Source organism: Camelus ferus, chromosome 30 (assembly GCF_009834535.1).
Source record: "Camelus ferus isolate YT-003-E chromosome 30, BCGSAC_Cfer_1.0, whole genome shotgun sequence".
Lineage (NCBI taxonomy): Eukaryota > Metazoa > Chordata > Mammalia > Artiodactyla > Camelidae > Camelus > Camelus ferus.
In genome coordinates this window covers 24,925,476-24,949,556 of record NC_045725.1, presented here as the reverse complement: position 1 = coordinate 24,949,556, position 24,081 = coordinate 24,925,476, and the positions used below count along the sequence as shown (strand labels likewise).

Below are 24,081 nucleotides of genomic sequence, written 5' to 3'. Positions count from 1 at the left end.
AAGTGCTAACACTGGGGGGCTCAAGGATAAATAAGAGCAGTGCTTTTCAAATTATCTAGGGAGAAGGACCTATTTTCTAAACTTCTCATCCATTAGAGACTGATACGTAGTCACATGCACACGACCAGGACACAAGTCAGCGCACAGGCGGCTCACCGCTGTGAGTTCACCAACACCTAAATCAGTTATTCCCTGTACAATCAGTCTGTTTACATGAGTCTACTTGGACATTGGGGCAATGTCAATATAGTGATATGTCTCTATGAAATTAAGTTTCAATTTCTATGCATATCGCATTGTGGAAAAGTAGCAAATACTTGGCTTGCTGGCACAGGTCAGAGGACCACCACACTTTGAGCAGCTCTGAGCTGGAGTCTCATCCTCAACGGACTCATAGGTTAGTGGGTTGAAACCAGATATGAGAGCTTGAATATCCTGAACTAGAGGACTGAAGGCTCTAAGCAAGACTGTGTACCATGGAAGGAGCCAGCTCAGTGAGGGGACAACCACAGCAGTGAGACGGAAAAGGGACGGACAAAGTGCACCTGCTGTGACAGAAGAACTGATAGAATCTGCTGGTGGACGAGAAACAGAGCCAAAAGTTTTGTGTCTGGATAACCAATGAAGTGGAGTTGCTATCAGTAAAAACAGGAATCCAGGGGAAAGAACTGGCTGAATAAAGAAAGAAGCTGAACTCTGTTCCACATGCAACTTGATTGAGTGTCAGTAAGGGAAAGCAAGGTGAAATTATCCCGCTGGCAGCCGAAGTGGAATTAATCCCTAGAAGAGAAATAAGGGTTAGAGAAATACTGAGGAGTATTTAACATGGTAACGTGAATGGTAAATGATGGAGACCTGTGAGTACAGGCAGCCAACCACCACAGCAGAAAACAGAAAAGAGAAGCGCTCCAGGAGACAGACGTGGGTAATGTCTGTATTTTAGACAGAGAAGAGGAGGAGGGATTAATAATGATGCATAGAATAAACAGCATCAGCCTCAAAGAACATCAATATAAGAAAAAGAATAAGATTAAAAGAAAAATTATTATTTTTAATATGAGGTAATGTTTCCATCTGAAGGAATAAAAAATTTAATCAATAAAATTAGCCCTCTGCTTACAGAATCTAAGTGAAACTCCCCTTAAATCATTCCACTGGCTTCAATTTAAAATATTAAGGCAGAATTATAAGCAAACCTGACCAGATCCCCTCTCCTACCGACCCCACCGCTCCTCAGCTCAGCTCAGCGGTCTGGAGGAAAGCAGCTATTTACTCATGTTCATTTAACATTTATAGAATCCAAAGTCTATGCTGTAACTGATCTCATCTAAAAAGACCCAGTTAGAACTAGAAATCTGAAGAATTTATAAAGCTCTTAATAAGAACAGTTACTTCCAGACATCTTAGATTGATCTTGCTTGTAAGCTAATTCAGACCAAGAAAAACGATGCCTGTCATACGTACCTGGTAACTCAGAAAGCTTCTTAGGCTTGCTACGTGAGGTCAATATGACCATCGTTACACCTCTGGGTGGCTGAATTAAAAAGGGCTTAAATTCTTGAATATGAAGTTTTTTTAAATCCAGTGACTCAGAGGCAAATAATGTTAACAATTTAGAAAGAAGGTTAACAAGACACAGTGTTCAGTTCTCTATCCTGTAACATTCCAAAAAGTTCTCAAAGTGAGATAAATTATTACCATTTATACTCCCTGAGTTAAGGATCCTAAGCCTGCAAATTGCTAATACTTCCCCAGGTGCCTGATCCCGTTAGTCTCAGGAAAGGTAAAGCCAACCAATTCTCTGTGGGACTGGAATGAACGGGTTTCCTGGGCCAAACCATAAGAATGGAGAAGAAAGGGGAGCAAAAGGAGAGGCTGCTTTATACTGATGAAGTTGACAGGCCGGAGTGAGGGTCTGGGGTTATCATCAGAAAGGAAATTGGGTAGTAAAGCAAGGAAAGAAAGCATCTTTGACAAACATTAAATATCTCACCCAAGATTTAATGTGGTCATCACTCCCTGGCTAATGTGGAGTTGGTTTGGTTGAAAAAGTATCAAGTTGGGCAAGTTAATATTAAGGCCTAAGCCTGATATGTTGCCTTGCAGGAACTCTTTTTTTTTTTTTCCATAAAAGAGAAATTTAGAATGGCTTCTTCCTTGTGTACTGGTTCTTTCTGCATTGAAATTAAAACTGAACTTTACATACTAAGGGATGATTACTAGACACTGTGATGTAGCAAAGATTGTGTTAATGGTTTTCAGTTGAGATTTGGTATGACCAGGATTCAAACTTGCAAGGAGTGAGAGCAGAGATGCCACTCAAACTTGGGCCTAACAAGAGATTGTGTGTTTTTATATTTTTGTAAAGACCAGTAAACTAAGAGCCAAGACATCTGGATGGAGAGTGAGGAAATTAAAATAAATAAGTTATATAAATAATTATTAGTTTAGTGAATACATTACATTAAGCTAGGGAAGCCAAGGAAGGAAAAAAAACATTAAGGAAGGAGAGATGATCAATGATGTCAACTGCATCAAGCCACGGAAAAGGATGATGAAGAGAGAAAAAGATCCACTTTGCTCTCAATGATATGGTTTTCATTCACCATGAACAGCTCCCCTGACTCAATGGCCCCATTGATTGATATGCTAATTAAAACTGGGCTCAGGCTTGCAAAATCAAGTAAGACCTTCAAGATATATGGTCATTCATCAATGAGAAGTTTTTTGGTTTTGTTTTTTAAAATAAGTTTCTGGTATGAGCATACTGTACTGTTGATCATTATTCCTGCTGGGCAAAAATACAAAAGTGGGCCCTAACTGCAACTAACCAGCCTGCTTGCCTTGACCTAAGAATGCCGCCAAAAGAACTAGAACCTACCACCAAATATAACCCAACCACTCAAATGGGATATATTTCTTTAAAATGGTTACCTTAGGTCCACATGTTTAACGTGAGGCATTTTTCTTAAAGCCTGTAGCCTAAGAGTCTCCATACAGTTTCCAGACATACAAAGCTTATCCACAGCAGTCAGTTTCTCCAACACTTCTGGAATGTCGGTGAACTCATTGAAAGAAAGACCAAGATAACTAAGCTGAGGCACGCTCTCCAACTCAGCAGGAAGGGTCTGGAGAAAGTTTCCATCCAACAAGAATGTCTGTAAGCTATGGAAGAAAACATAAGAATTATAAAGAGAATGTGTAAATTTTACATCTTTATTATTAACATACAAGTTTCATAAGTATAGATTGTATCACTAAAAAAAAAAAAAGAAGAAGAAAATATACTATTCTTTGTGAAATGCTAAGGGCAGGGCCTGAGGCAATAATACACCAGAGAGAAAAGATCAGAGATAAGCATCTTAATCTTTTATTGAAAACAAAAATTATGACCAACTTCCCAACTTGCATAGGCATAAATAGGAACACCATGAGCTGACTGCTATGTGAATCCGCCAAAACACTCATCTCTCATTGTTATTTTAAAAAATTAACTTGTACGTCTTAGAATTCAGCAATAACTTAGAAAATGAGAAAGCAACCCCTCCTCCCACATTTAGGCACCCTCATGTAGGGATCTTCAGTTCTAAACAAGGATATTTTCTTTTTTTTTTTCTTTACAAGATTCTAAAAAGCACAGAAGCTAACAAATGAACTCTACACAGGAACCTGATCTCTTGATTTGGGGCCTTGCCTGACCAAATAACAAGGTAACTGATCTCATGTGCTACGACCCCAGCGCAGCTTCCTGGGGGCTTCTGAGGGATACTCTGCAGTGGGGTTGGCAGTACGTACTTGTGCATAACTCCGACGGCTGCTGGGACTGCTCGGAGGGCATTGCAGGACACATTCAGCTCGGTCAGGGTTGGAATATTGCAGACTGCTAATGGGAAGTCTCCTAAATGATTATTGGAAAGGTTAAGACTCTTCAACTTGGTGAACCTATTCCAGTAAAACAAAACAAAAGGAAAGAAAAGACAAATGTCATAGATGTATAACATCACATGCTTTTGGCTTTTGGCACAGCCATAGAGATAATCTAGCCCAGCTCTCAGTCAGCTGGGCAGGAAACGGAGCCCTCAGAGGGTAAGTGAGCAGCAGAGCTGGGTGCACATCTTCAGACTCAAAGGCCAGTGTTTTACCTAAAATACAAACATTATATTTGAAAACGAACGTTACTCTAAAATAAGGTCGAATATGTAAGGAGGTGAGTTTGCCAGAGTGCATTTCTTAGCCCTGCCTCGCCAGCTTAATGAACACATGTGTGAGCGGAAACAGAGAGGGCAGAAAAGGACAGGTGTAGCTCTCTGGATTTGTTTTCTCCCAGACAAGTCAAAAGTGTTTCTATTTCACTTCCCTCAAACCCAAACCTGAAATGATTTTAAAAACTTCAATTTATCAAAACCATATTCTCTAAGGTAACCAGTTTCAGAGTTCCAAATTTAAGAACCAGTTATCATTCCTCAATCTCAATCCAACACTTGATCTTGCTCATTACACACCCTTCTTTGAGAAGCTCTTTTCAAATTCCACCCTAAGGCCATTTTCCTCACCAGGCCTCCTCCTAGCTCTCTCCAGACCCTTTCTCCCACGTTTCCTTCTTTTTCCTTGTTGGTCTCCTCCTGTCCTCCCCACACCCCCCCAGTTAGGTGTTCCTCACAGACTAGTTACTTGTCAGTTTCTTTTCTCTCTTTACATCGCCTTCCTCAGAAATTGTTTCCCTGCTCTGTGAACAACTCTCTCCAAGTCATCACACACCATTTCCTCTCTCTTGACCTACCCTACAACATTTCTAGTCCAAAACTGAACTTACCATCTTTATTCCAGACCAGCACTTCCTCCTGTTCTATTTTTGTTAATGGCTCTTTCATTTTCTCAGTTGTCTAAGCAATTAAAGCAATTCAAGAAGTCATCTTTAAGTCTGAATGCACTTCTCTGTGCGCTTACATTTGGCCCACTGCCAGCCTCTACACTTCCATGTGAGATGAGAATCAGATCGGTTGTTGCATTACACTAATTATTTTCAAAACTGCCCAAGCCTGAAAACTAGGCAATGTGCACTATCCCTACAACAGACACATACGCATCTTAAAACTGAACCCAATTCTATCCAATCAGTATTTTAAAGAAACTGTCATGTGACTTCTTTGTGGAATTCTATAATTAAAAATGTAAAGCTTTGTTCTAAATAGCTATATAGATTCTATTCCAAAAAGAAAGCTGACAACGTGCCTTTTTGACAGGTTGATTGCTGTTTTCTTGGGTGACGGAGTATACACTTAATAGAATTTTAAGTTAGAAACAAAACAAAATTTAAGGATTACTGTGAAACCTGAAAAATCATTTTAAAATTTGTTTTGTATTTTACCATTTGATTCATTAATCCTTCTTAAAATAAAGAATGCTTATCCTCTACTCTGATAATCTATGATCTATCCAACACAAGCTGGAATCATAGGGTCTATTATTCCCAGCTCAGGGGTTCTCAAAGCATGGTTGGGGGACCCTGGAAGAGGTCCCCGAGACCTTTTCAGGAGATTCCCAAGGTCAAGACTATTTTTATAGCAATACTTAGATGTCATTTGCCTTTTGCTACTCTCATTTTCTCCCAAGTAGAGATTTCCAGATGGTATATGTCATTGTGATAGCACATCTGATTGGAAGCAAAAACGGACATGAGAATCCAACTATCTTCTATTAAGCCAGGCATTAAAAGATTTGCAAAAAACTGAAAACAGTAACATTCTTTTCCCTTTGTTTTGTTTTAGAAGGTAGTTATTTTTCATAAAAGATACATTTGTTAACAAGAAGGGGGTTTATTATTTTTCTAAATGAATTATTATGCATTAAAATACTTCTCAGTTTAAATTTCTAATACAGTAAATATCAATAGTTTAATTCACACAAATAAAAGCTGCTTAGGGTTCTCAATTTTTGAGAGGGTAAAGGATTGCCTGATAAAATACAGGACATCCAGTTAAATTTGTATTTCAGATAAACAACAAATGATTTTTTAGTATAAGTATGTCTCAAATATTGCATGGTACATACTTATGCTAAATATATATATATATTCTTTGTTTTTCTGAGATTCAAATTTAACTACTTTTTTTCCCCTTCTAAATATGGTAATTGTATCCTGAAATAGACAAAATCGCTGTTCCAGTCCAAGCAAAAACAGTATCCTACTTTCTGGATTTGTTTCCTCATTTGGTAGAAAAGGTGACAATTTTAAAATATGCATGCAATTAAACTGAACTTAAAAAAAAAATCCCTCTAGGAAGGAAAAAGACCCTAGACATACAACACAATAGAGCACAAAGACTTCAGAAAGTGGAAAATGGAAGGATTATAATTTCAGTGATTACTCAAAACGGAAAGTGGAAGCATTGGCTTTTGGAAAAGTATCCATCAGTAATAGGGGGAGAAAAGGTATATTCAGCCATGCACACAAATTTCCTAGGACCACATCACTCCTGAGAAGGAAGGAAAGCAGTAGTGCGTTGAATGAGTAAAAGGCAATTGACAAACTTAAATGGAAGAGGAAAACAAACTTACTAAGTGCCCCTCATTAGTTTTATGTATTATACCTTTTGTATTTTAAATGGCCACCGGCTCTAAATATAAAGAAGTGCAATTATTCTTTGTATCAATTTAATGACAAAAACAACCACCATCAGACTTTACAGTAAAGAGGACTGTCCTCAGCCCCAGAGGCCAAGTACCCCTACAGAACAAGGAGTCTGGGTTCTCTTTCCCTAAAGCTGAGCCACCTGGTACACCACCACCAGACCCAGGTGGCTACTGAGCATATGAAACGGGGCTAGTCCACAGTGAGATGTTCTCTAATTACAAAAAACACACTGGATTTCAAAGACTTAGTACAAAAAAGCATGTAAACTCTATTAACAATTTTTAGAGCTGATAATTTTGATATATATTTGATATATTGAATTAAATAAGCTACTATATTAAAATTAATTTCACCTGTTTCTTACTTTTTCTAATGTGGCTACTAGAAAATTTAAGATTACTTATGTGGCTTGTGCTATATTTCCATGAGAGAAGCACTCTCTCCACACTGAGAGCAGGCAGGACCCTGGAGTTCCCTACCCAATGACACCAAACCTCTTTTCAGTGCTTGTGTGGGGCTCTCCCCTGGGCACATCCTCCCATAAGTGTGTGCACCCATAGGCCCTAAGGGTGGGCAGAGCTTGGACACGGGGGCTGTGTTCACATCTCTGCAGGGTGAGGGATGGAGCTGGAGCGGGAAGAGAGCCTGCTCTCCCCACAATGCCACACCCAGTGCAGAACCCCAAGGGGTCTGAGGATTCTAAATTTGAGTCAGCGCTTGGGGGTCATTATAAAAGTGCATTTGTCAAGACAGGAGGAGAGAAGGTATTTTATTTAACAGTTTGTTAGCTTAATTATAACTTAAATATTTAGATATGTAGTATGTGGCCTCTATTTATACTCTTGCCCTGGTTCAAGGGCTGATTCTGATTTAAGTATTTAAAGTTTCTCTCGCTTCTTTCTCCACTTCCTTCATAGTCCTCCCTGCATGGCCCATCCCCCAAATTCTTCCCAGAAAAGAACACAGTGTTCAGCAGAGTTGTTTAGCAAACAAAGCATGGATTGTTTCTGAGAACGAGGCCTTGATCAGAACACATTAAAACTCATCTGTTTTGGAAATTCTAACCCTTAGCCTTCTTAGAGGTCCACTTTTTCTTTACGTATATGGAAAGCAGTCAGATTATAGGCATCTGCCAATTAAAAACCCCTTCCTAGAAAAATAAGAGGGAAGTTTGCCTAGAATCCACTTCCCTCTGGTCTTAAAATGAGTGAAACAGATACCTGGAGGCAATGTTTAAGCTAAGAAAGAGGTAAGAGATCAAAGAGGGGAGTGGATGACCTTTCCTCCCTCTACCTTCATCGGAAAAGAAGGCAGAGGAGAGAGCAAGGTGACAACACACTGTTACGGAGGGAAAAACTAGAAATCTGTCTCCTACAAAATAGAAGACTTAGCTCTTTCACACTAACAAGTGAGACAAATAAGTTATCAAATGTGCCCAGACCCAGATTCTAGAGTAAAACTTGAGGGCTTTGGAAGAATACAAATTTGGTGAAATATTTTAAATAATTTTACTTTTAAAACGAGTATTACAGTTCTTAAACCTTAAAATTAAATCCTTGAAATGGAAGTACATTATATTCACTGAGGCTACAGTTACTCCTTCATAGCTGTTCGATACAGGTAAACAGGGGATGATCAGAGCATCACAAAATTTAAGATTAATAAAAATTATTTTAATGATTGTAATCATTACAGTTGTCAGCTTAGCAATAGCAAGAAGTGCTTCTTTTTGATGTTTTAGACACTAAAAGGACAAGAAACTGTGTGGTTTAAAAAAAACAAAAAACAAAAAACACCTGTTACACGTGTACACACACAGAGTGTCAAAGCTAAAGAAAGTCAGAGTGACTCTGTCTTCCTTATTTCTCAGAGCTAGCAAAAGTGAGAGCAGAAGGGGACTTTCATTTCCCAGGCTCACAGACAAAGAAACTAGGCTCAGAGAAATTGTGTGACTGTCATACACACCTTGAATCTTGCCTTTTGATATCAGTACGACTTCTCATCTCTCCTACTCTTCTTTTCCTATATCTTAAGAGTTAAAATGTAAATAGATATCAATTACTAATAATTCTAAGTCACTAGTCAAAGAATGGTCTCAGAGTAGTGCATGGAAAGCATTCCTTTTTCATCCTCATTTCCCCCTATAAAGGATGGCATTATCGGCTCTGGGGGACAATGAACATTTTGGACAAGATGTACATTTACCTTCAAACAAATTCAGGCACAGCCCAATGCTCCCAAACTACCCAACAACCTGAAAAGACGGACTTCACTTTCTAGAGCAAGTAAATGCTTTAAGGTAAGAGAAGTAACTCATGTTCATCATTTGTTCTATCATAGAGCTGGGAGTAGGAAAAAGAAATCAGCTAATATTTATCCAGACCAACAGTAATCTTAGTTCTCAAAATGAAGTTACATGGTACAGCATTACATTTAGCAAATGGCAATGGGCATTGTTTAGAACTCAGGTCTGACTTAATCCAAAGTTTCAAGGCACACCTCTGTTTTTTTCATACCGGGTGTCACAGAAGAGTACAATCAACTAAATACACTTGATAATCTACAGAGATAAAAGCCTCTAACTGTGTTTGTTCACAGAGAAACACTGAAGTTCCTTACAAAGTAGGCATGCTGAGAGCCATATAACAAAGTGCATGATTATTTGCAAAGTGTAGGGACAGGGATGTGATCTCGAGATGAGAGAAGGTCAAAAGTGGGGACAGGGAAAGGTGGTGGGATGGAGCTGGGGTATCACTGCTCTGCCAAATGAAAGACATTTATTCCATTTGCATCTCCCACCGTATTTACAGTATACAACAAAAGCACAGTAACTATGCTACTATACACAGACACAAAATGTGCTCAAATCTCCAGGAGTTCGATCTGTTAATGTTCTTACTTTTTCTTTTCTTTCTCCAACTTCACAGCCATAACTAATTAGCAGCAGGACAGGCATAGCACACACTTTAAAGCTGCTGTTGAGGGAACAGCAATCATTAGTTTTGTCCTTGCACTTGCTGGCTTTCCTTTGAATCCAGACAGCACTATACCATGCTAACATAGTATAGTCTACACTTAACTTTAAATGGGTTTTTTTCCTCAGTCACTAAATTCCCAGGAATTATCTTCCAAGCTACTCTCCTGAACAAATCATTTAACTCTACAAAAGGGAAGAACACTTAATTTGTTATATTAAACCAAAAGGTTAAAATTCATCACATTCACGCATCCAATTTCCCTATCTCTATTTCCCTAAAACAGATCGACCAGCTTACTTCATTCCAGCCTCTAAAAAAGCAAGCGATCCTTGCTAGAAAATAAAGAGAAGCCACGTTTTCCAAGGGCAGGAAAGAGTAACCAAATGTTCTAAGATCTTACAGTTGAGAAAAATAAACACACAAATGCTATCAATTCTCATATACCTCCCTGCCCTGGGCTTGTTTCGTCATGATCATAGATGTGCTTAATTTTTGCTCCTTTCTCAACATTCATCCATTCAATCTATCCACACTCAAAAATTTATGTACAAGGTTCTTTCTGCATCTGAGTTAAAGGTAATGGATATATATAGCCTACATATTGTTAGTAAATAAAGCCAAATAAATAGCATGATGACTGTCTAGAGACATACTACTAATTAGCTTTAGATCCATTGAAATCTTTAGTAATTTTCTTTCCAGGAACTAAGGGTACAGTACCAGAAAACCTTGACTGTAAAATAAAATAACAGTATGGTGGGGGGGGTGTATAGCTCAGTGGCAGAGTGCACAAGGTCCTGGATTCAATCCCTAGTACCTCCATTTATATAAATGAATAAACCTAATTACCTCCCTACCGAAATAAACAAGCAAACAAATAAATAAGATTTAAAAAACAGTATGGTGGAAGTAGTTCTATTTTTAAACAGACTCCAAATGTGCTTAAAATGAGTGTCACACTTTACACTCATCAAGAGGAAATCACATTTGTCTTACTCAATGAGCCTAACAAAGAAAAATCAATATTACTTTCTCGAGTTATTATTCCCCACAAGTGGGTCAACTAAAAAAAGACTCCCTTGGTGACTGGATTTCCGTTTCATAGTAACAGTCTGAGTTTAACTTCCTTTTTTCCCTGTGGGGGTACATGCTGATGCATTTTGGAAATTATTAGGCTTCGGTATTAAGTAATGAAGGACTTGCTCGAGGGCTGGAGCTGTAAACCTAGCTCTGGGCTTAGCCCCCAGCTTTCCATTAATTATTAATTATGAAAAGCAGGCTCCCTCACAGTCGGGAGGCTGCACCCTAGTGGAGAGTTGCCAGGGTGCCGCTCCGTAATACTCACCAGCTTTTAAGAGAAAGATTGCCCTTATTTGATTACCAAAATAATACACGCTCATTTTAACAAGTCAAACTCTAGAAGCATATAAAGAAAATGTTAACAATCTTTCCTGCTTCCTTCCAAATCTCATCTTCCTGAGATAACCAGTGTCCAGAGAGTTTGGTATATATCCTTCCAAATCTTTTCCTCCTGATGAAACATACACATGCATAAATAGGAAATAACCTCCCTCCCTATTTTTTGAGTTGGATTATACCACACATTTCTCTTCTACAACTTGTTTTCTCACCTGATAAAAACAAATCATCTTTCTGAGTCAGTGCATTAAAATCTAACGTACTCTCTTGACAGCTGCATAATGCACTGAGTACAAATGTACCACAATTTATCCATCCCTCCACATTGGGTACTTCCAGTTTTTTTGCTGTTAGAAATAATTCAGCTTATTTGTTTGTGCATCAATGATTTTATTTTGCAGTATTTATGAGTGCCCATAATTCTGAAACCCAACAAGCTCTACGAATTCAGAGATTTTTCTTTGATTCATGTGGTGGCAAACTGATCTAAACTGATGCGAATATTCATCTGTTCTCTTGAGAAATATGAATATGTTTGCTTGTGGAGTGCTGTCTCTACCTTGAGGAAAGTGTTATATAATATACAGTATATGCACCATATTATCTTTAATAACCTGAAAATCTCTGAAATCTGAAATACAAATGGTCTTAAGAGTTTTGGTGAAGGGACTGTGAACCTGTATTTCTAAAAGAATAATTGATGGGTCTAAGAGTACGTACAATTTAAATTCTAAAACATACGGCAAAATTACCAAAATGTAGAAATTCATACTCCCAATCAGCCACTGCAGGAGAGGGTTTCTTTACACACTACCTTCTCTAGGATTTAACGTTAGCATCCTTTCCATTGTTGCTAATCTGATGAGCAAAAAGTGGTATCAGGTCATTTCAAGGTTATTTCTCAGTGAAGTTCATCTTTTTGTGAAATTCATCTTCTTGGAAATACACATTCATATCCTCTGCCCACTTTTCTACTGGGTTGTTCGCCTTTTACTTACCAATTTGTAAGAGCTCCCTGAATACTCTGTGCCACCTGGTATCATATGCTGCCATGTGGCACATGACACTTCAGTCTAAGGTTTAGTTTTTCCCACTCTGTTAATGCTAACTTTAGCCACACACTAATTTTAATTTTTATTTGCTCCAATTTGGCATTTTTTTCCTTTATGGAGTCTCTGTTTTTCACCTTGCTTGAGGAGGTCCCCTTACCTTACCCCAAAGTGGCACAAATGTTCTTCTATATTTCCTTTTAATATTTATATATTTTGATTTTTACATTTAGATCTTTATTTCATGTGACATTTATTTTATGTTACATAGAGGTCTATTTTTTTCTGGTAGCTAATTTTGCCAATACCATTTATTAAATAAACCATCCATTTCAATTTCCATTCAATTTAAATATATTTCATATACTAGGGGAAGAGAGAACAAAAAGAGAAAATTTAGTGCCATTCCAATACAACAGACAAAGAGAAAGGCTTGGGTAAAAACAGGTGACACTTACTGTTTCTCTCTTCTTTTTTTCCGAGAGAATTTATAAAACCAAGTGTCTATATTTTTGTTCTTCCTAAGAGCTCACCTTGTGGTTTGGAGTCACTAAAATGCTTTAATAAAATTATTAGTTTTACAGAGTAACTTTTTTGTATTTAGAGGGACAAATCTTGGGAAAGTTATTAAAGTACATTTTAAAAATGTGTAATGAAATGTACTTTCTCTCAAGAAACATCAGTTACATCGATGAATGAAAGACACCAGTCAGTAACTTCTGATTCATTTCCACGTGCTCCTCAAATTCCAACTCCTTTGGCGTGGAACCTTACTGGCTTGCAAACTTAGTCCTATACCATGTTTTAATATTTTTGCCCCAATCCAGGAATGATATAGGGCAACCTTTACATGCTATAATAATTATGTAAGAAAGCAAAATAATTTGCATAAGACTTAAGAGTCTCTCTCTTGTATGGAGAAATTCCTTTGCTGCACATTCCTCTTGGACTTGTCTGTGGTTGTAGTGGCATGAGAAACATTTGAATCTTTGGGCCTGCTTCAGAATTGCTGGGAACACCTACCCTTCAGAAAGCATGACTCAAACTCCTTTTAGCTCTTACATTGCTCTCCACACCCCCAAACTGTACTGCCCTGGAACTGAACTCTCATTGGTGACTTCTCTGTTTCTTGGTGCAGTGTTTTCTCCTGCTGTCCTTTTATAACTTTTGAAATGAATCCATGTGAACTTACGCATGCCATTTGTTTCCAAGACCCGAGCAGCCCACCAGCCTTGTTCTCAGTTAGCACCTGCCAGGGTGTTCTGGAAGGTTCAGCATACCCAAAAGCTACTAGGGCACACGACCAGCTTCTTAACACCGGAGCCAAAATAAACAGAAACCACCCCATCTTAGTTTAGTCCTAATCACCATAAATGACTCTCAGTGTAAGTAAAACAAGCATATCACCTTCTTAAATGACTAGAAAACATAAACACACGCATATTTTACTTGGATAAAATTTAAAATTTACAACCACAGGAGGGTTTAAGCAAAATTTTCTTAAGAACTGCTACAAATTTTAAAAAGCAGAATAAGTACACCAGAGCTACAACTCAAAGACATAATTTTTCCAAAATAATAATCAAGGAAATGGAGAACACCCAAGTGTTGGCAATAATTATAGTGGACGTGTTGCATTAAGGGCAAATTAAAGCATACTCTAAAGAGAGAAAGTTTTATTTTAATCCTGCCTTTTAAAATAATTCAAACAGGAGGCATTTCTTGGTTACTTACTTTGTGCCAGATCCTAGACTAAATTAACCCTATGAATACAACAGCCAACAAGACAAAGCCCCTGCCCACAGGAAGGGATGGGAGGAGGGGGGGGGTGCGTGCAGGGGCAGGCTCCCATGAATCAAGTAATCACATTATATAGAAAACCACTCCAAACCATAAGATGGTAATCATGTGGAAACAGCAGTCACCAGATCTACAGTAACTCTGCACTAAATTCATGAAAACAATGAGTTATAAGCAGCATAAATCTGTCATTTTCTGATTCTGTTATAAATTTGCAACATAATACTCAAAAAGACAAGACATATGTTATGTTACAGTTAAATCTGTCTCTTATGAAATGCTTTCTCAATTTATCCATGGCTACATTTTTTTTCATTTTCTTACGAACAGATCTGCCTATAGTTAGCCAATTTAATCACGATACTATTCAAGAGATGTTTAATATTAACCACCACACTAGAAGAGCAAATAATAAAATGTAAAAAGAACATTTCTGCAACAGGCAGAAAACAGATTACTATTTCCTCTTCTCAAAAAAGAGAAGACATACACAGTATACTTGGATAAAATCCCAGTTGAGTCATACAGAATTTATAAAAATGAAAACCAGATAACGTCTCTATCAAGGAAACTGGATTACCAAAGGAGAAGGTGAGCATGAGCTAAAGCCAGAGAGAATAATTATGTCATGAAAATGTGCTCAGACATGAAAAGCGTAAGCTCACATCACAAACAGACCAGGCATATTTGGTAGTTAAACAGAAAAAAGTCCAACACCCACCGTTTATGAGGTATAATAAACGTCCGATCATGAGACTAAACCATTCATTCGCTAAACACATTCGGAGTTCTTATTAGGCCCAAAGGTGTGTGACGCATACAAATGTGAATTAGGCATGGTTTTCCCCCTCCAGGAACTTGAAACAGTTTGGGAGCAAAGCTGCTATAATATAAAATAGCAGATGAAAACGTACTTGAAAAAAATTATGAGTGCTTCCAGAAGAGAAAACTCACTTTTATCTCAGGGACATGAACAAGAGTTCAAAAGGCAGATGGAGAACAGAAAAGAGAACATTCAAGAAGAATAGGTCGGTGCAACTGTTTCTCAAACTTGAGTAAGCGTTGTTAAAATGCAGATTCCTGGGCCCTATCACCAGAAGTTCTGAATGAGCAGGTCTGGGATGAAAACCAGGTATCTGTCTCCAGTAAACACCCAGGTGATTCTGACACAGGCATTTCACAAATCACACTTCGAGAAACAGTGATCTGGAGGGCAAAAACTCCAGGGTATTCTTGGAAAAACGTTAAGCAAACTATATACTGATAAGCAGAAAGCACGCCTGTGGTTGCAAAGGATGATTAAAGACTATTCACAGATTGCCTCTAATTCCAGATGAAGACACTGCTATTGACCTACGGAAAGTTCTGAATAGAGGAGTGAAATAGCCTATCCTAGGACGTGTGGGGTTTTGTATCACATAAATCAGATAACATCTCCTTTTCCCTTATTGTGCTTCCCCTGCACACACACCCCTTCATGTGGGGTCAAAGTGAGCCTTCTGACAGGAATTTTAAAATTGGAGGAAAGAACAACTATTTCGAAAGTCAGACTTTCCCTAAGGTTTCTTGTTAATTACGAGTCCCAGAGACGTCCTCAGGGAGGCATGGGTGTGCCCTGCTTTCTAGAGGCCTCTGTCAAATGCCCCCGCCAGCTCTAGCATCATCATCCTAATCCGCCTAAGCCAGATGACAACAGGAGCGCATCTCCTCCCATCCAAAGTCCTATTACCACGGAGAACATGGTGAGTAACACCAAAATCACAGGCACTCTTAGGACAAACAGAAACCCTCATGGGTCTTTAGTTTTCCAAAGTTACACGTGTACGTTGTCAGAAGGAGCTCCAGAGTTAGCTGCGTCTGATGTGAGGGAGAGAGAAAAATGTTATTGGTTCCCATCAGCATTCTCACACTAGCAACCAAAACGTTATTTCAGAAGTCATCAAAATGATGTTAATCGTGTTCCCAAGTCCCATGTTATGTCATGATATTTAACCATCAACAACTTTTGGCCCCCTTCCTGCATGCTTATCATTGTCCCCTAAGAGCTGCACAGAGTGAAAAGCTGGTTACCACTCAGAACAGCAAATATCTACAAATAGTATGTTTAACGTTAAACTTTTACAGTTAAGTTAAAACCCAGAGAGTAGAGCAAAGAGCCCAACTAAAACAAACGGAAGAAGAGAGCTGGCCAGAACATAACAGCCTTGCTGGATTCAAGCCAAGGCTTCTGAAGCTCCCTCTCCCCTTTTTATTTAAGTCGGGGGGAAACAGTTAAAGAACATCCTAAAGGATCCTAAGAAGTCAATAGGGAAAACTGTAATTTAATACAGTCTGGTTGATAAATCAATCTTTTGTTTCTTTCCGAGCTCCCTCTTCTAAATGCGCTATGTGAGGGAAGGAGAAAACAGGCCATTATTACCAGCACCGAGGCTGGGAGCCGAGGCCTAGGAGAGCACCAAATGCTACCCAATGTCAGTGCCCCAAGCACCAGGCAAAGGCTTTCCTTTGATCAAATGCTCAGGGAAGGAAAATGGGAATCCTGTGAGATGGAAAGCTTCCCAAGAGGATGAAAATTCCATCTGAAATGCAAAGCTGTATAAGAAAGGAACTCCCAGTGTTGGGGACATTCCATACAGTCTATGAAATTCCTTAAACATTTGGCAAGCCTCACCAAAAGCCAGCAGTGGAAATTCCTTCCCAAGGTTCCCTCTTCCTGAGCAGCGCTTGTGCCAAGTGTTTTTTCTTTAATGCATCGGCTGTACCCTTCCTTCAGCAGTGAGTGGCTCTTGTTTGCTTGTGATACTTTTTTATATGACACAGCATCTTCCGAGATGCTGAAAGTGTCCTAAGGACTGCAGTCTATGTCTGGCAAGTGAGCTGCAAACATATGTTAGCATGCCACTCCTGATCCCACTATGATAATGAACCATCACTATTTCCATTAAAAGTGAGTTTCCAGGAATTACTGATAAAAACAAAAACTAAAATCTTTCTATAAAAAAAACTGGAAGTGTGAGCTTTTGGTAAGAATAAGTAATTAAAACAAATAACTCTGTAGCTCTGGAATACCAAGAAGAGGACAGCAGGAAATAAGGTTATTTGTTTTCCATTTCATGGAGACTAAACATGCAGAAAATTGAGCTAAGAAAAAAGGTACTTGATAAATACCATGCATAATTATGAGTTTCTCAACGCTCATTTCTTCATAACTTTCATTCTGCTACACCCACGTACTTACACACCCAACTCAACTTCATTCCTTCTCTCTGTTTGAAAAATCCCTGCCCCTCCCATCTCTCTTATTTTTTCATCTAAAAGAAATTTCACATCTAATCAGATAACTTTCCAAGTATCATGGACAAAGCTACCAGAAACATACACATACAAATCATTACTATCAAACTTTGCTTTTGAGTTTGGTCTTGACATTGCTCTCTGTAAACACTGCACTGGATTATCACCATAAAATAACTCTGTGAACTATCATCCCTTACAAACTCTAGTAGATCTGTCCGTGCAATATTACTACTCATGAAATTTTAATAAATAATAGCTTTAGCTCTTTTAAATCTTTTTTGTTTTTTTGGGGGGGTAATTAGGTTTATTTTATTTATGTTCATATGTATGTACATATTTATTTTAATGGAGGTACCAGGATTGAACCCTGGACCTTGTGCGTGCTAAACACACTCTCTACCACTGAGCTATGTCCTCCCTCCTGGATTTTTAGCTCATTTAAATGTAAAAGTTACACTTAAAATGTTTGAACACCAATATAACTTAGCACAAATAAGTTCACACTGCTCTGAGACAGGATTAAAAACAATAAAATTAAGACATGGGAAGGAAAATTATGTCCCTTGAATTTAACCAGCAAAAAGTTGTCCTCTTCATTGCCTTTCCAAAGAAATTTACTATATTTTTTTAAAAACAGTTCTCCTCTGTAAATAATAACAATCTTAGCATTAATACCACCTGGGTCATCTAAATGGAGATACAGTTAACATAAATGAAATACTATCAATAAAACAGAGGTAAATACTACAGTGTAATTATTGTGACACATAGAATCAGAAAAGAACTCACTAAAACTACAAACAGTTACTCTGATTTTGCCTTTCCTCTATTTTTGAAAATTAACGTGAAGAGTTTCCAATGCCAATAAAGGAAAAACAAACACTGGTAGTTCCAAGAACAATGTTTTCCCTCTGAAACTGCTGGCCTGTGTGTGTACATCAGCATGCCATCTTTCCAGAATTAGAATGCTGCTGCAAATACCATTTTAAATGTTCCATCTGAAGTGGCTCATTTGTTTAAGGTGAGAAGTTGCAACAGAAAGAAAAATTAGGAGGATATGTGGTTAAGAGAAAGTCTCAGAACCCCTATCTGTTGTAATTGCACTGTACTTAAAGTTTCTCCCTGGATATTTGCCCTAACACTGTAACTAAAAACTCATCCCTGGAGACTTTGGTTAAAACATAAAAATAAATTACCCTTTGGTACCTCTCTAACATATTCCCTGTGAAACATACATTAGAGATTAGCACAAATTCCCTAAACATACAACTAAAAATAAGAAATACATGGCATATCTCAAAAATACCATACTAACTGTAGGACCCTAAATAAGCTACATGAGTGCTTTCTGAAGTATAAATGAGTTTTAAAAATATATAATTTCAATTCCTAGCATTAAACATGCATGTGCCTACACTTATAAACTTCCTACTTTGAAAACTGAGCAATAAAATCTTTCTTGCATAATGGGGGTGGGGGTATATATCTCATACTAGTGCACAGTGAAAAAGAAATTGGTCTAAAGCTTAGTTTTTCCCAACATCAGCTTCACCAGTAACTCAGACCCCACCTACCAAGTCCCCTCGGCCTCTCTCCCGTGCTTAAAGCAGCAGAAACAAAACAGAAACATTTAGTGGCAGTGCAAAACTGAAGTCTTCTGCCTTAAAGGAATCAAAGTCACACTTTATACTACAAACTATACAGTGCAAGTTGATAACACGTAACTTGATATGCTTTGTTTTGCTTCTAAAAACTGTAAATGAAAGAAGCTGCACACAAGTGCATATGTTATGATTCTTATGTACAAAAACAGGCAAAACTAATTTATGGTGTTAGAAGTGGGGACAGCGACTATCTTTAGGGTCCTAGGAGGAGGGGCACAGGGAGGGCTTCTGGGTGCCAGCAATTTTCTATTTCTCAGTATGAGCACCAATCACATGGATGTGCTCACTTTCTGGAAACCCATCTAACTGTACACTCATAGTTGTGCCTTTTCTATGGTTTTGCTATACTTCTACAAAAAGACTTTCATAAGATTATGTAAGGAAGAGTTAGACCTCAGATCCTCTCCCCAGTTCCAGTAGGAGACAGTTTATACCCTGGAAGAAACTGAACCCAAGTCGCTGGCTCATAGACATCAGGCAGAGCAGGAAAGCTGTCCTGAAGACAGTGGGTCAAATAAAAGTCCACACACTAAACCTTGCGATTCCAGCTCTCTTCCCTACTCCACTCCCTGAATCTTGGCGTGCACTGCCCACACAAAAGACCAAAGGATTCCTCTCAAGTACAACTGACACACCCTGGGGAGGAGATCCAGAGATACTGTCTCTGGAAGTTCCCCAACGAAACCACAAGGCTCACCCCTGACAGCCCTGGCAGTAAAGCTGTACGAAGGAGAAACCCTGCCCACAGGCCACAGCACCCAATTCACTTCTCAGTGGCTCACCATTAAATAGGAACAGACAGCAAAGGATCACCAAACAGTTAAAAGGCAAGTTTCTAACATAAAAATCAGATGCCTATACAAATAGGAAAAAAGAAATCAAGACATCGCAAGAAGGAAATGAATGAACGAATGAATTAAATGTCCTCAGAAATAGAAGAAATACATCCATGGGGCGGTACACAGAATGCTATTAAAATGCACACAAATTAAACAAACAAACAAATAAGGAAGAACTATTGAAAAAAAGACAACAGAAATTCAGAAGATGAAGAAAACCTGTCAAGAAGTAGGGCATTAAGACAGACAGATAGGAAAATTAGACAATCAGAGGGTAAACAAGGAGGTCCTGACTAAAAAAACAGAAAGAAACAGAGGAAGAAAAGAGAAAACCAACATGGGGGAAGAGAGTATCAAAAAAATGTAATGAGACAGCTTTCTAGAACTGAAGGACATAATTTTCTCAGATCAAGTGTTCACCATAGTGGCTAAAATGAATAAAGAGCTCCATACAGAGAAATTGCTAAAATCTTTTTGGGGTTGTTTAAAAAAAATAGAGGAAAAAGGGTCTCTGAAAACAGGAATCAGACTAGGATAGCAACTGCCAAAGCTAGAAAACAACAATGCACTTGCTTTAAAATTCTGAGACACACGTTTTCCCATCTAGAAGCCAGCCAAATATTCAATCAAGTATGAGAGAAAAATATTTTTAGATATGTGAAGTGTTTAATAGATCTGTCTCCCGTATCCTCTTTCTCAGGAAGATATTGGAAGACATTCCATCAAAAAGTGGGAGTAAAGCAAGAAAGGAGTCACTAGACACAGGAAAACATGGAAAACTGAGGAGAGATGAAAAGGGAGTTACCAAGAAAACAACGCAGGGTAACCCCAGGACAACGGCTGTGTGGCCGGCCCACCCAGCAGGGACCCATGCCGGCCCCAGAAGCGAGGGTGTCTCCAAGAAGAAGGTGCTGAGAAGAGAGTAAAGTTTTGTCAGAAAGCTCAACAATATATGAGAAAAAGAGTACACAAGTGAACAAGAGAGGCTCCTATCCAGCCAGCACAAGAAAGGCCATGGAATTGCTGTGTTTAAGTGCCTTAGAGGCGAATCAGAGCTCCATGCTCAAAATAATGTCAACCCTCAACACCGACTTAACCAAAAATGGACACCTGGACATTGAGAGGATGGGGGAAGCAGCGGTCTGTGCACGTGGCATGGGGCCAAGGGGGTGTGAGACGATGGAGAAGAGTTAAATCCTCATCTTCTATAGCAATAAGCAAGAAAGCAGCAAAAAGAGCCTAAAGACTCCAAAGTGGTTGCCTAGAAATCAGGACTTGGGTATAAGGAGTTTGAAGCACTTATTTCTTGTAAGTCTTATTGCTTATTAAGATTTTCTATATACAATATTACTTTGGTGGGTGAAAAGTTTAAATTTTAAAAAGATACTAAATAAAACCAAAAAACATATGAAATAATAGGCAAGAAAACTAGAGAGGAAGAACTGCAGTGGGAAAATGACAGGAAGATGAGCAGTTCTCTAAAGCTCTTACAAGAGTCCAGGTGAGAGCTGGAGGGGCTTCCTCCGACAGATGGGCAGAGATGGTGTATGTTGTGAGATGGGAAACAGAGGAGAAAAGCAAATGGGTTGAAAAGATATTTATAAATTTAGAATCAATATATATGGGGAACCAATCAGGGGATTCTGAAAGCCCCAGCAGGAAAGGCAATGCCCCAGATACCCTTCCATCTGGGTATTTAGTTAGTCCATAAATGCGGACTCTTTGGAAGCACCATATTCCCCCACGTAATGAGAAGTATTTTGATTTTCTTTTGGTTTAAGCTTTAATTTTTAGACTATTTAGAAACCACAGAAAATAATGATCATCCAAGTAGCTGTAATTTAGCTTTTTCAAATATTAACATTGTCCACTTGCCTCTAATCTTTTTTTTTTTAAAGATATAAACATTATGGATCTAGTTGAAACCCTCTTCAAACCATTCCCCAATCCCATCCCCCAAATGCCTCCCCAGAAAGTAACTGTTAACCTGATTTGACATTTAACATCGCCCATTACCTCATCTCTAAAACCAGAGCATGGGTTTGGATAAATTCTAATGCCCTTTCTGTTCTGAGTGAGACATCAGGATGCAATACGATGACACAAAGTTCTCCATGCTCTGTAACGGAAGTGCAGAAGCCTATCGTTCAGTGCTGTGAAATATACAAGAATATTTCAAAGCTTGAAAACAGACAGAATCACGATATAACCCTTTAGCAAAATAGCATAGTAACTTTACTACAGCAGTGTGAGTAAAAACCATGTTATCACTGCAGAGGCACATAAAAACCCAAGCTGAAGAATTTCGCTGTGGCTTCCTTTCATTGTCCCCATCAGCTCCAGGGAACAATTTGGAAGAGTTGGGCACAATATCCGCACTGGAGTTTGTACTGCCTACGGAGCTGATTCAACACAGCACCAAACTGTCCCCGTGGTCACCGTATTCTTCTCTGCCAGGAAATCACAGCAAAAATACACTTTAAAAATGCGCAATGCCAGTTTTACTTGAGGATGCAAGACAGTCATTGGTCTTACATCTCAACCCTTGAATACATATCTTTTTTTTTTTTAATTTTCTGGGTGATAAATGGGAAGTACACATAAAGCACTTTTGCTGTATGTGAAGTTCTCAAGGAAGACACTTAGAATTATTTGAGCTGTGAGCCAAACTAGTCCCGGTGTTCACGGAATAGATACTTGAAAGATCAACTGACAAGCTCATTACTTCAGACTTGGGTTCATGGCAGATGTTTTCTCTATAATGAAGTGAACAGGTCATTTCAGGAAAAACCCTGACAGTACCTGTTGCCAAGGATAGCCTTCAAGCTTCCAATGGAAAATTTAAATTTTGTATAACTTATTTCCACAGTGAGCTTGACAACTTTCCAATACCTAAAGATTTTTTCTGATGAGATCAGTTGTGATACTGCCATTTCTTCAAGTTGCAAAATGAAATATGTTAATATTTGGAATATCTGTATTACCCAACAAACCAGTATTTTCCAAATGACTTTATGCAGTAAAATGACATATGGGCAAAGACTCAAAGTACAAGAAAGACTAATGGATCCTAATGCGAAAAACTTTTGAAAGCTCACTGTTAGGGTTTTACACTACACATTGGAACCAACATTTAAGAAACTATCCCCTGTCAAGTTTTGATATAGTATCAAAGAAGAATATTCACAATTATCTGAAAAGACAATTAAAATACTCTTCCCTTTTCCTACATATCTGAACAAACCTTATAATAAACACTTATTGGATTATTCTTTCCAGATGTTAAAAACTATAAACATACAACCATAAGGGTTAATTACCATAGTTTAATCTCTGCCATTATCAGTCATTTCACAGCAAATGAACAATTCATTATTTATTTAAAAGTTACATCCTTTTGTAGTTACAGTCTCAGATATTTGCAACAAATATTTAAGTACCAGAGGGTTCATTTACCACAGGATCAAAACTGATCATTGCTCCAAAAAAAAAAAAGGAAATGAATATGGTAAATCTGTTTTATACAGATGCAAATAAAGTCCCTTCCCTCTAGTTATAAAGAAGCAGATCCTTTTCATTTAACATGTGACTCTTGAAACTTATACACTAATCACCCAGGTGATGTGGTATTGATAGATTTAAACCCTAGGTCTTAAATTTCTAAGGAAATATCATTTCATGGAAAAAGACTGACCTTCCGTAAATTCTGAGAGAAGTAATTTAATATGACCAGACCTCTGTAGTTCAAAACTAACACACCAAATATCATTAACTTTTCACAGAACCATTTGTAGACAGGTTAAGAAACAAGAGTAATTTAAAGTGACGTGTTTTTCTTATACAAAACTATCCAGTTAATGAATATCATAAATCATTCACTTCAAAGGAAGGGAACTTAAAAATTTTTTTCAGAATGAGAATTAATAATGTCCTCACTAATAAAGTCCTATTACCCTGCCTTCTGAAAGGGAAAAGTTACCCACTGTAGCTTTTTAAGTCGGAGTATTCAAGAAACAACCAGAAACACTTCCCCTTCCTAATCACCCACTGCATGCTCACCTCTGCAGTTCATTGAGCCCCCTGGCAGTTGGCAGACTGGGATTCTGCCTTAGGAAGTTTTGTTTTAAATTGAGATGAGTGAGGTCTTGGCTGTAGAAAAGGTTGGCAGGCAGATGCTCCAGGCTACAACATGAGAGATCCACTGAGCTAATACGCTGTGATGCAACCTAGAGGGGGAGAGAAACACAACTCAATTTTAATGCCATCCTTTATCCTATAGCTGCTTTCCATGGATAGATACAAGATAACCCCACTGGGAACACAGACACACTATGCAATTAGCATCACTGCTTAAATATAAACCAAGACCATTTACTTAGGATTGAACTGAGTCAAGTATTA

The 24,081-nt window shown here is 38.3% G+C and overlaps 1 protein-coding gene across 1 annotated transcript in view; it reads right to left on the bottom strand.

Moving 5' to 3' along the window:
* The window catches only part of PHLPP1 (PH domain and leucine rich repeat protein phosphatase 1), a 186,673-nt gene that overhangs the window by 47,493 nt on the left and 115,099 nt on the right, over positions 1 to 24,081 (bottom strand). Inside the window, 3 exon segments of the mRNA XM_014557697.2 lie at positions 2,935 to 3,165; positions 3,796 to 3,942; positions 23,740 to 23,906. Coding sequence (XP_014413183.2) covers positions 2,935 to 3,165; positions 3,796 to 3,942; positions 23,740 to 23,906 — 545 coding nt within the window.